The sequence below is a fragment of the Gallinula chloropus genome (assembly GCF_964237585.1).
Source record: "Gallinula chloropus genome assembly, chromosome: Z".
Classification (NCBI taxonomy): domain Eukaryota; kingdom Metazoa; phylum Chordata; class Aves; order Gruiformes; family Rallidae; genus Gallinula; species Gallinula chloropus.
In genome coordinates this window covers 36,734,780-36,747,890 of record NC_140089.1, presented here as the reverse complement: position 1 = coordinate 36,747,890, position 13,111 = coordinate 36,734,780, and the positions used below count along the sequence as shown (strand labels likewise).

Below are 13,111 nucleotides of genomic sequence, written 5' to 3'. Positions count from 1 at the left end.
CAGTGACTTACTTATGTGTGTTATCTCTGGTGTCAAACTACTTCATTCTATAGAAATTAGTAATGACACTTCTTTACAGATTTCTTATCCTACCAGCTAGAAAGGTCTTGTGGCTATTGAGGCAAAATATATCTTTTGAGGTTTAAATTATCACCTTTGCTTCTCAGACCTTTTTCTATACCCTGCTTCACTAATGTTTTCTGCTTCTTTTACATAGGGCATATAATCAAAACTTTCAATACAAATGGAATGGGGGCTGCATGTGACTTTATGACATTAAAGGTCTAAAATAAAATCTATCTTAGATTCATGTGTTCAAATTTCCTCTTGAAACAAATTCATATAATCATAAAATCATAGAATATACCAGGTCTTGAACAGCCTGGTCTGGTGACATGATCTTTGAAGTCCCTTTCGAGCCCTGATCATTCTCTGATTCTATGATACTGAGTTGGAAGGGACTGATAAAGATCGTCAAGTCCAACTCCTGGCTCTGCATAGGACCAGCCAAGTCAGAGCATGGGACTGAGGGCAGCGTCCAGACACTTCTTGAACTCAGTCAAGCTTGGGGCCATGATCACTTCCCTAGGAAACCAGTTCCCCTGCCCGACCAACCTCTCAGTAAAGAACCCCTTCCTAATATTCAACCTAAACCTCCCCTGTTGCAGCTTCATGCCGTTCCCTCAGGTTCTATCGCTGGTCACCAAAGAGAGGAGATTGGTGCCTGCCCCTTCACTCCCCCTCATCAGGAAGGCACAGACTGTGATGAGGTCTCCCCTCAGCCTCCTTTTCTCCAGGCTGAACAAACCAAGGCACTTCAGCCTCTTCTTGTATGACTTCCCCTCCAGACCCTTCACCATTCTTGTTACCCTCCTCTGGACACTCTCCAATAGTTTTGTGTCACTCTTGTACTGTGGCACCCAAAACTCCACCCAGTACTCAAGCTGAGGCTGCACCAGCACAGTGTAGAGTAGGACAGTCCCCTCCCTGGACCCTGGTCATGCTGTGCTTGATGCACCCCAGGATACAGTTGGCTCCTGGCTGCCTGGGCACACTGCTGGCTCATGTTTAACTTGTTGTCAACCAAGACCCCCAAATCCCTCCCAGCATGTCTGGCCTCCAGTGTCTCACCCCCCAGGCTGGATGTGCAGCCAGGGCTGCCCCTTCCCAGCTGCAGAATCCAGCACTTGCCCTTGTTAAACTTCATACAGCTGGTGATTGCCCAGCTCTGTCATCTGTCCAGCTCACTCTGCAAGGCTTCCCCACCCTCAATAGAGTCAACAGTTCCTCCCAGTTTGGTGTCATCTGCAAATTTACTTAAGACACCCTCCAGTCCTCTGTCCAAGTCATTTATGGTAAAATCTTGGCTTTCAATTTATGATTTGTATACCCTTCAATCAAACCCAGGATAACCAATCAGTCCTCTCATTCATTGTATAGTGGCAATGTGGTTAGCCTACTTTGAATGTTGATTCACATTGTGTTGGATCACATGAATCAAAATATTTCTTACAGTGAACTATACTCACATACAAACCATATCCTTAAGTCACACATCTTCATCCAATTTACTTTCTGCCATGAGAAAAAAATTTTAGTTAATTTGTTTTATATTTGAGTGTGATGCAGCCCAAAAACAGTGGGTCAAGACTCTGTCAAAAGCTGCTCCCTGCTGTCTACATACAAGGGAATAGTGTTTGTGCTCCAAAAGGTTAAATGGTTTAAGGCAAAAGAAGAAAAGGAAAAAACCCCAAACCAACCAACAAAAAAACCCAAAACCAACCAACCAACCAAACAAACAAAAAGAGCTGGGCTATATCCTCCCCTAGAAAAATATATATCAAAGAGCAATAATCCAGAGCTCATTCATTCTTTTTGAAGTAGATTCTAGGTCCAAATTCATAACTGGAATTTTACTGCTAGAGGACTTAGACATCAGACAGCTTTTCTATGCATCTGTTATACAAGATAAAAAATAAAATGTAAAATGTTTGAAGTATTTCCCTTTTATTTCAAAATCTCCAGAAAAAACTTAGAGGCAATCAGGCCCTGTTTGTGTTCTGAGAAACTGTCGATAAAGGACAAAATTTGGACAACAGCTGAGAGTGAAGAGAGCAGAAAAATATGTGGGAAATTCATTATTCCTCTATAGCTATATAATTAGAGAAAAAGTGGTCTTTATGTTCTGCTTTTAAACAGAGGATGAACAAGACAGTTACAGCTTGACCCGAGATCTGGTTTAGTTCTATTTTCAAATAGAGAAGAAACAAGCAAAGAAGAACACTGTGGCCTTATTTCCTGCCACAAAATCTTCTGGTGCATACCCTTCTCTGAATTTTTCTGTCCATAAATGAATACAGTCAGGTCTGTTGGCTTGGCTTAGACTTGTTGCAGAAATCAAAGCCAACTCTCTTGTTTGGTTCAAGCTTGGCTCTACCTTCGAAACTTCCTGGCTTGCAATAGCTTTATTTTTATAAAGACAGAAAGGCCCAATAAAGCACATGACATACAGAGTTCATAATCCTGCTTTGTACAGTATTCAATACTATGCTTGTTTTGTTGGATTTTATTTTTAAATCAAAGAAAGAAAAAATGTACGGTCAACATAACAATCTTTCAGGACACGGCAGGTGACCAGGACCGATGTTAAATACTTCCAGTCTTTGATATCCTGATCAAAATAAAACAATGGATTTAAATAGTAGAGCTTGTGTTTAAATAAGTTTTCATGTGAAACTTGAAGCCCTTCAAAGAATATATTCAAGCAGTCAGAAACGCAGGCATGCGTACTTATCTTGGCACACAGTTATGAAAAAGGGTCACAGTCTGCCCCTCCACCTTTCTTCTACTGAAATCCTGAATCCTAAATCTACCTGAAGGCCTTGAAGATCCCTTTTTCTCAGAGGGGAACTTTCCTTCTAGTTAGAAAAGCAAATGTACTTGCACCCTTGCACCTTTACACATAACCTCTGCATAACCTGTGTAATGTTTTTGTGGGTCTGGGTTATTTATCTAACCAGATAATGTTAAGAAAAGCAATGGTCTGAATATTATCCACTGTTATACATGGGTCACCAAGACTCAAAAAGTAGGAAATGTACAGAACTTGGCAGTGCTTATTATTCTCTTGTCCATGGTCATTTTAGTCTTGTTTTGTTTTCTTTTTAATCTTATTGTCTGTATTATATGTCAGTGGGGATCAGACCCTCTTCAGGCTGGGCTTTGTGCAATTATATAATGAAATACAGATAAGCTCACAGCCTATAAATGAGTATTCTAGTTGCTGGAATAACAGATAAGCAAAGCCAATGTTTTGTTGCATATTTGTTCAAACAGTAAATTGCTATATTCTTCTACACACTTTGCACATCTTTAGATAAAAGTGTTTGCCATTTTAAGGCAGGCTTTCTGTACCTCATTTTTGCAGTACTGGCTCCTAAACAGGAGAAACTATAGACTCTGACTCCACAAAATCATTTATCCTTTAAGAAAACCCCAACAAACCAGCCTACTTTGGGTATGTACATGGGGGGCTTGGTGGAAGGGGATCCTCTACAACTGCATTCTAGCACAGTTTCACTGTTTTTACTCCAGCTAAAGGTCTGATCCTGGAAGTTATCCAACACCATGCAGTTTGTCTACCTGCACAACAGATTGACAATGAAGGGCATGTCCGTATTGTGGAGAGAACAAGAAGTCGCGGGCCAAGTCAGTGTAGCAGTGAACCCAAGGTAGTGTGTCTCTGCATGGGTTATGTAGTTCTGTGAGGTACTCTGCTAACCACATCCGCATGCCCTATGTTTGACTTGGAGCCGCAAAAGCACTGAAGTCCTGCTTCAGGTTACTTCAGCTTTGGTACTACATTCAGATCTTACCAGCTTTGTTTTTCCTTTGGAAAGTATCTGTGGGCCCCTGCAGACATGGGGAACCACTGCCATTGCACTTCTTGAAGAGTCAGAAAGAACTAATAAACTTGAAAGTCTTGTCTAAGTCCATTTATCTTCAAACTTCCTATTCATTAAGACTTTTTAGGGAAGAAAATTTCCAGTGAATAGGAAACAACTGTTCCTCCTCTTAAGTCTCTGAGTCCTAGATGGCTGTTCCATGACCTTAGGCTTGTGAAGCCTCATGAGATATTCCTGAAAAAACAAGCCTGTGTTGGATACCTATAATCTCCATTCATCCTATCAGGGCAAGATTTCCTTCACTGCAGTGAAAATATGTATCATTTTAAAGATTATCAGAAACGCCTTTGATGTATGAAACCTATTTTAAAATAGTCACAGAAGTTTCATCTTCACCTCTTAGTCACCTAATGCTGGCCATATTATTAAGGCTTCATTCACTTCCTCACGTCCAATATATTTTTTTTTAACTTGACCTCCTACTTGACCCTATTGTAATTCGTAAGGTCCATGGATTTTTGCCATGTTTGAATCCCATTCAAAACAATTTCTATTAATCAACAAACCAGTTGAAAAGATAAGATGAATCCCAGATGTCCCTTGATGGTGATAGGTAGATCAGATTTCATGGGACAAAAAAGGGTCAGGGTATTTAAAGTTTACTTAGTGGGTGAAATGTTGAAGATCATATCTAAGCTGTGATAGGTGGAAACAGTCAAGGAACCTTAAAACAGTTTACAATATACGTGCTTGTATATTTGCAGAGACCAAGAATGATTTACTATACCTGGAGTTCTTTCTTTGTGCAAAAAATTACTAACTGGACTACTCTGTGCAGTATCTGACAGAACAGCTTATTGAACCAGTTCCATGAAGTACGCATGGTGTTTCAGCTGCAACGATTTTACTACTGACAAAGAAAGCCTGAGCTCCTCAAGTAAGGGCCCAAGACTGAATAAGAACTTTAGATAAAAATACAGAGATGTAGGAGACCTAGGGATTTAACAGAAACTCTGCTTGCCTTGAAGCCTTGTTGAGTGCCCTGCTTGATTTCAGTTTCTTGCAGCCAGATTTTTCACCGGTCTACTCCTGTAAACTTCTAAATAAGTTAGGGTCATGCTTAGCTGTTTGTATTGAGAAGGTTCATACTATAGCTTTCTCTGACAACCCTTAGACACTGCAATATCTGACAGAGAGAAGCATGAGAGAAATAATATGAACAAAGTAAATGGGGGCATATCAACAGATGTTTCTACTCTGTATTTAATAAGCATAAATAAATCTGAACTTCAATAAATACTTGTAATTCCAAATATTTACACAATCAATTTTTTGGGGAAAAAAGCTTTCTTTTTATGCTCCCATTTTTGACAAATAATTAAATATGCAATTTTTAATGCCATTTAAAATTTTTTGTTTGCTCATACCTTTTAAATATAAAAGTGTTTATATTAGATACAGTAATTTGTATTTCAGCTTGAAAAACTTCCAAACACCTCAGTCAAAAACGAATACAAGTACATAATGTTAGAGTACACTTTCCTAAAAGAACTATGGGTGGCACATTGGCAAATCAAAACTATATATTCAAATTCATAGATTTTTTTTTTTTTTTTAAGTCTATGACTCATCCAGAGTCCTGAAGAGTCCTGAACAGAGTTCTGCAATGCCACTGGCATGGAAGCAATCCAGACTGTTTGCTCTACAAAGATTCTTGATGTATTTACGTGGAATAGCAGGAATAGGGTTTGGGATTTTTTGTTCTATTCTTTAAAGTCAAAGATTCACAGATCTGTTTGCTGAGAAGACAGCAAATCCAGAAGTCAAAGCCTAAACCAGTAGCAACATACTAAAAGCACTTCTTTACAAGCACAAATAAATAATTCCTAGACAGCACACTGCAGTTTTAAAAGGCACCCATTTTGAAATGAGATGGTAGTAATTAAAATCCAACTCCCTCTTGAAGAACAAACTGTAATGATAGTTATTTGAGTTTGGAAAACTTTCTACTTAAGAAGTAAACTGACATTAAGTAAACCTTGTGCTAGTAAGGAGACATTTGTAGTGCTTATACAATTTTTTTCCTTTTAAATTTTATTGCAAAATGAAAACTGGGAGGTTTGATTGCAAAAGATTTCACATGGCATTTTAGCCACCAGAGGGTAGAAAAACTAAATACTGATTCAAAAAACTTCTACCTGGTGATGATGTTTCTCATACACACAGGCCAAGGTTTCTGAGAATTATGCACTTATATAGAAGTTTGACACTTTCCAACAGGGTGGGCTTTGGTGCCTGGAGAAAAGATAATGTCAACTTGCTTAAAGTAAGACGGGCAGTATTAGTGCTGGTGTCTACAAAATGCAGCATGAGCTAATCAGACACTGAGATGCAAGTAGCTTGTCTGAATGCAAGCCAATAAATGGGGTATGTGATTACAGTTGGTACTTTAGCCAAGTGAGGAAAGGGACATATAAAAAAGACACAGGTGGTGTCAAAAAATTTTGGTGGTCTGATTAATGGGATCTACAATCTAGAAATTTTATCTTAGGCTTAATGGAACTAGTCTAAGCCTTGTCAAAAGAGCAAGTAATGTTGTGCAGGTTCCAGCATTGTCTATTTTCATGTCAAACAGCAGAATCTCAAGAGCAGTTTTATATGTAGTGTTCATCATCATGCTGGCAGGTATAACGAAGTAAATATGAAAAGCAAAGTTCTTTGGGAATGAAGTACCAGTATCGTGCATCTCTTTTATTGTTTTCCTCTTGTCTTATTTAAAAAGTAGTGAAATAAAAGAAAGAATATCAGGGAAAATTAAAGTGTTTTCTATCACGAAGAGTTTGATAATTGAGGAGACCCAAGAGAAGGCATGAAGACAGTACACATTTCAACAAACATTCTTCAGATATTATTTCATGTAAATGGAGGAAGAGAAAGCAAAAACCAGCATAGTGTCAGAAGGACTGAAAAAGACAAAGGGCAAATGAGGTGGCATGATAGCCTGATACAAAAACTGGAGAGAATCTGGCAACTGATAGAAGGAACAGAGACTGTGCTGTCTTGAAACAAAAAATAAAGAAAAAAGGAACTAGTAAAAAAATCCTACTCACAGTTTGGAAATACTTTGTTTATTTTGCATAATGTTTAGTATAATGACCCAGCTAGATACAAAAACAAGTTTTTATTGCATTCAGAGTAGTGTTCTAAAGAAAAACAAATTACTCCATCTCTCCCTGCCTTGATTATATTCTAAAATGTCTGGAAACATACTTGGAGTCAATATGAATAGTAAGAAGAAAAAAAGTGGATGCAATTCAATCCTAAATCATCTTCAGATTCCCTCATTCCTTCTTTTACTATTTACACATGTGGCTTCATACCCATAATCTTTCCATTTTCTGATCAACACCAGGCAATGCAAGTAGTGAACATACTGGACTGGATATGTTCTTTTAAGGACTGCTCAAAAGCTTTATAGACAGCAGTATCAATCTCTCTTATAGACTATATTATGCAAAATCATTCAGCATCCTAGAATAATACAGGTCACTGAGGACACAGATGTGCCACTCTATCCCCTTGCCTCTCTTTATCTCTTTTTTTTTTTTCCCCTGTAATTTAATTTCAGGATGAATTAAAACCAGCTGTAGCAAAATGTTGCAAATGATAGTGCCTATGAAAACGTGATCATTGCCAGACTCCAAGAACTATTCTTCCCATTCTCCAATTTCACCTTTAAAATGAAGAGTTTGGTTTCAGTATATGTGACTACCCATCCTTTCCTGTAAGAAGACAGTCATATAAACAAAAACCTGTCAGTTCACAGAAAGACAGTTTGGAGATAATAAAAAGACTGATTATTTTATTAATATTAACATCAGACCTTGAGTTATGCATAGGCTAAGAGTAATGAAAGCTTTTATTTCAGGACTCACAGATTTCCACAGGCATAAAAAAGGAATTTTCCACAGTGCATGATAGCTAGCTTCATTTGCAGGGGTGGAATTGAGGGATTTGCCCTCATTTTCCTTTAAAGCCACTGTCTATCATTTAATAAATGAAAATATAGGTCTTGTTAAGCCTGAAATTTCCAACCTCCTGGTTTTCAGTCTATTTGAGGGTAAAATCCTAAAAGGCAAACGTACAAACTTTGAGATAACAAAAATACACACAATATAGTGTGCCTCTTCCAGAGCAGAATTCCATGACAGGCCACGGGATTGTTTAATTGCTTTCAAGACCAAATTTCTGTATGTGTTGATTTTGGAGACAAAGGCAGTAGACTTCATTATTTATTAATATTCTGAAAGAGACAAATGGTGTTTCAGTGGTACAGCTACACAATTCAGTAGGAATGGATTTCAGGGCAGAGAGACATGTTGAGCAGTGCAACACCGCTTCAGGTTTCCACTGGTGCTGCAGAAGGTGCTTTCAAGTGGTATCTAGTCCCAGATACGTGATGCTGAGGACCACTATGGCTTTCCCCTGAAATCAAATTTCTGCAAAACGAATACAGCTGAGTACTTTCCTTATGACATAAAGCTTTATTTGGAGGGCCTGGTCAAAGCAGACAGAAGCTTGAGAACAGTTGTATTTATTGCTATTTTTGAAAGTTTATCAAAACCAAACAAATGAAAACTCATTTAATCTGTTTATTAAGGACAAGAGCAATGTAGCACCATCCATTCTTTGCCCTCTCAGAAAAAAAGGGTTAAAAACATAAATGCAGTCCCAGGTCTTCATAATGCAAGAGCAAAACTTGCATTATGAAGAAAAAAAACAATTTCAGCATAGTAAAGAAATTTGAAAGTTTCGGTTTGGATTATTTGGTATGAAATAATTGAGTTCTGCAGCTGCATGCCTCACTGCTATGCTAGGAAGTCTGGAGCTGGTATTGCCAAATGTAAAGGAATTGCCTGACTAAACTATGCAAGGTTTTATTTTGAAGGGAACTGTTCAGGTGCACATTTCCAAAACAGAACCTAAGCTGAGAATAACATTTTAAAATTATTCCTTATCTTGGAAAGTTAAACTCAATGATTCCAGTAAGGGTTGCAACAAACAAAACCTCACAGGGTGATGCAGGGAGCAGCTAATGACAGCAAAGGAGGATGCTAGTTTGTCTCACTGCTTTTAATATACACAAGACCAGATCAGAAGGGAAAGGGGATTGTAACAATGTACAAACCAACCTAGAACTGACAGGTCTAATAGTATTGCAATTAGCCTTTTTCTTTTTGTGTCATCTTCTACAGAGCTACAGCATGTAACTTGACTAGTACGCAAATCAACCTTCCTGTTCCCTTCATGGTCACCGTGTAGCCTAAGTGCCTCAGAGATGGAATCTGAATTGTCAATCAGACAGAAGACCTATTTATTGACTACTCTAGTTGTTGTCAGTTAGTGAACCAAATGTCTAGACTGATGAGAGACTTCAGGAAGCCAAAGGATACACCCAGAACAAATTTCAGCACAGGAAGCATGAGAAATCTTACTGCATGGGAGACTACAACTCATATAGAAGCAGTTTTTTTCATTATTAACTGTGGTCCATTGGTCTATTTTCTTTTTATATGAAGAAAATATAAGCTAAATATAAGGGAATGTATTCAGTTTTTAACTTAAACTTTTAAACTTTTTTAGACAAAGCACCTATTGAAAGGGTTCTGAATATGTTCCTATCAAGCATGAGAAAGCTTGTCCCAGTGCACATTTGATTTCATTTTCCATCTTTACTGGTAAAACTGACATTTCTCCATGTTATTTGAGACCTTTTACTATTCTTGGCACCCAATAAAACTTTCCGTATGAAAGTCTTTATTTCCATTTTCACCAGTGAAAACACACTTACACTTTGGTGAGCACAGAAATTGAAGTTTCTTATTTTATTGTATTGAAAACTATATTCACTGTACGTAAAAAGCAAGGAAGACCCCTTGAAAAGGCCAAAATACTAGTGGGGGGTATCCAAAAGTGCTTTTCTAGGATATCCAACAGGATCCCAATTCTGGTGCGAGCACAGGTGAACAGAAACATCACTTAGTAACCTATTGTTGATCCTTAACAGCTTAATCCTCCAGCCTGACAGACTGCCCAATCTGAACCAGCTGGTTACAAAAGCAATACTGGGAACGTGAGTGATTTTGATTCTGCCAGGGGGGTTGTAAAGAGCAACTCTGACACTCTATTTGGAAAGGCTGTGCCTGTGATCCCTTCCAAACAGTTTTAGCATCATGCCACACAATAATATCTCCACTTTTTCAAGAACCTGACAGAGGTTTGCCAATGGTCCTCTGGTATGAATGCAGCTTAGATGTTACAGTATTCCCACTATCACACTATCAAATATTTTATGTAATATGGGCGTGATGTGATGATTTGTATCATATCCAAGATATACTTCACTTACCACATTGCTGCATGTCCTGTACCGGATGTTTCGCCCTTCACAGGCCCTGTGTCCAAAAATTAAAAATAGAAACCCATTAATAGCTGAATATAAAAAGCAAACACATAGAATCAGAGAATCACAGAATACCCTGAGTTGGAAGGGATCCATAAGGATGAAGTCCAACTCCTGGCTCCACACAGAACCATCCAAGTCAGAGCATGTGACTGAGGGCATTATCCAGGTGCTTCTTGAACTCAGTCAAGCTTAGGGGCTGTGAGCACTTCCCTGGGGAGCCTGTGCCAGTGCTTGACCACCCTCTCAGTATAAAACCTCTTCCTAATATTGAGCTTAAACCTCCCCTGTCGCAGCTTCATGCCGTTCCCTCGGGTTCTATCACTGGTCACCAATGAGAAGAGGAAACATAGTGTTTACTGTGTCAGCATCTTTCCTAGTAAGATCCCTAATGACCTAATCTCCCACCAACCCTCTTCCCAAAAGTAAAGGGCTCTCTGTCCCTATACAGGTATCAAGATACAAATTCTACAATTCCTTAGTTTCCTACCTTTGCTTTAAAATGAGTTTCTAGAAAGCAGCATCACTTTATAAATTAGGCTAGAAACGACAAAGTACAGAACTTAGCTGGAAGTCAGCTTCTGAATCACATTAATAATGCCCTGTGTCTCCCAGTTATCCACAATGATTTCACAAGGCCACAGATCTGTGTCTACCCTGGCACACATCTTAGGACCAACACAGTCTGAGTGGCTGGGCTTTGTCTGCTGGGGAGCAGCCCATGCACTGGGAGGAAGGAAACCTGCCTGCCACAGCATGAAATGACAGAGAAGCAGGACAGAGCTTTTTTCTCAACTTGGTATGAGGGGAGAAGAGTATAGAACTGCACACATACCCCCTTCCCTGATACACCAACCCCTCGCTGCTCCCAGATCCCTGCTGTAGAGAAGCATCCAAAGAGCAGCTGGCCCAGCAGAGGTCAAGGAGAGCACGTGCCCTGGCGTCTGCTCTCCATGGCTCTCCTCCTTTCCCTCCACACCAGATCCATACCAGCCCTGATGCTGGCATAGCTCCCAGAAGAAAGTTCAACACCCAGGTATCTTTTTTAGCAGTCAGCAGCATGTATTCTGAGTATTTGACTTTAGGGGAAGATTCATGTGTTTTACGAGTTCAGAAAGCATACAGTGTGGAGGTCCTCAGTACAGAACAGAATGCAGGGTTTGGCTTTTAAAGATTATCCTTCAACAAAATAGAATTCCTTAAATTTTTAATTTCTTAGTTTCCAACTTTGGGGTTTTTTTCCTTTCTTATTTTTTTGGCCAGGATCTAGCAAGCACACATTCCTTGAGGACTAAATGCCTGCCAAGACTGAAGTTTGAAATCCAAACCATTTTCAACTATCCAAAAAAAGGACAGCATCTGCATGCATTTGTGTCATTCTTCTTTCCTTCTTTTCTAACAAAAAAAAAGAAAAAAACTTTTTCCACACTGAGTTAACTCTAAAATAAACCGAACAGAGTTCCTTTAAATTATTGAAGTCAGCCTTCTTCCCACCTTCCTCCACAAGACTTCATTATGAAATTCCTGTAGTAGTCATTTATACCTATGTGAGTACAAAATCAGAACAAAATGCAGTTTGGCAAAAGTGTCACAGTGGTATAAATGATCAAAAAAGATAAGAAATAAATAATCCTTATCACTTTTTCAAAATAAATGTAAGCAGAATCATAACATATTCTGTGGTGTATGCAGCATTTGGCATATAAAGAATGCTATTAAAAGCATAACGGACATACCACTAATTCAACACTTTTGTAATGTTGTATAATTAATTCAAGTAAACTGTGATCATTTGAAGCATGCACAGAAGTGAAAAGTGTGCACACAGTATCTAGCACTAATAAAAACAGCTTCAGCAGTACAATAATAAAACATATTCATAGCAGGCTATGAACTGAAAAAAAAAAAAAAACCCAACAGCAAAATCCCACAAAGCAAAACAAAACCCATGAAAAACCCCAGGCAATCCGCTGCTACCCTAGTTATTCCTGAGCAATATAGATGACCCAGTGGGGATACTGTGGTGCATGCCTAACCTGTGTACACTCTGCTGCATTCGGTGGAGGTACCCTTGATTAACACTGATAGGTAGCAAGTTAAAAATGTATTATACATCACGCAGGCAGTCCTGATGTGGGCCTTGTACACCACACCATATAAATTGTTCAGCAAGCTTGATACATGCCTCATCAGTCTCTCAGAAATACCATACAGCCCAACAGACATCTCTTTGCTTCACACAGACCTGCTGTTACGACAATTTCAATTACCATAATTTATTAACCTCAGAACAACTTAACTGCCAGGGAAATTTAAACTTCCTTTCTATCAGCTGCCTCACAGTTTGTTTTCACATGTTCTTCATATCATCAGATTTGAACTGAAAAAAACCACTTATTTATCACTTATTCATTGCATTAAGTAAAATAATAGGTACTTTCATTAGACACGTGTCACAGAACTATTAGGACTTTTCTTCCTATTTCCCTTCATTGGCTAATGGCCAGGGTTGTTCAGAAAAAATATGCAAATCTGGATGCAGCTAGTGCCGTGATGATTCATGAATGCTAGGAACCATTCTTGCAAAACTTCCCTTGTCCCTTGTCCAAGGCCTAACTTTGGGGTTTTGTTAAAAGCTCATTAGTTTCCTGGTTATCACCCATCAACCAAAAGCAGGCAAACTGCTTTCAGCATGAGCTGATATATTTTTGCAATAAATTTTTAAAGTAGTTTATGTTTCAGA

At 38.7% G+C, this 13,111-nt stretch overlaps 1 protein-coding gene across 1 annotated transcript in view; it reads right to left on the bottom strand.

Annotated features, from left to right (window-relative positions):
* ADAMTSL1 (ADAMTS like 1) overlaps positions 1-13,111 on the bottom strand; it is a gene marked incomplete at both ends in the record, with an annotated part of 454,988 nt that overhangs the window by 142,897 nt on the left and 298,980 nt on the right. Inside the window, one exon of the mRNA XM_084278732.1 lies at positions 10,315-10,360. Coding sequence (XP_084134858.1) covers positions 10,315-10,360 — 46 coding nt within the window. The remainder of the gene's footprint in view (positions 1-10,314; positions 10,361-13,111) is intronic.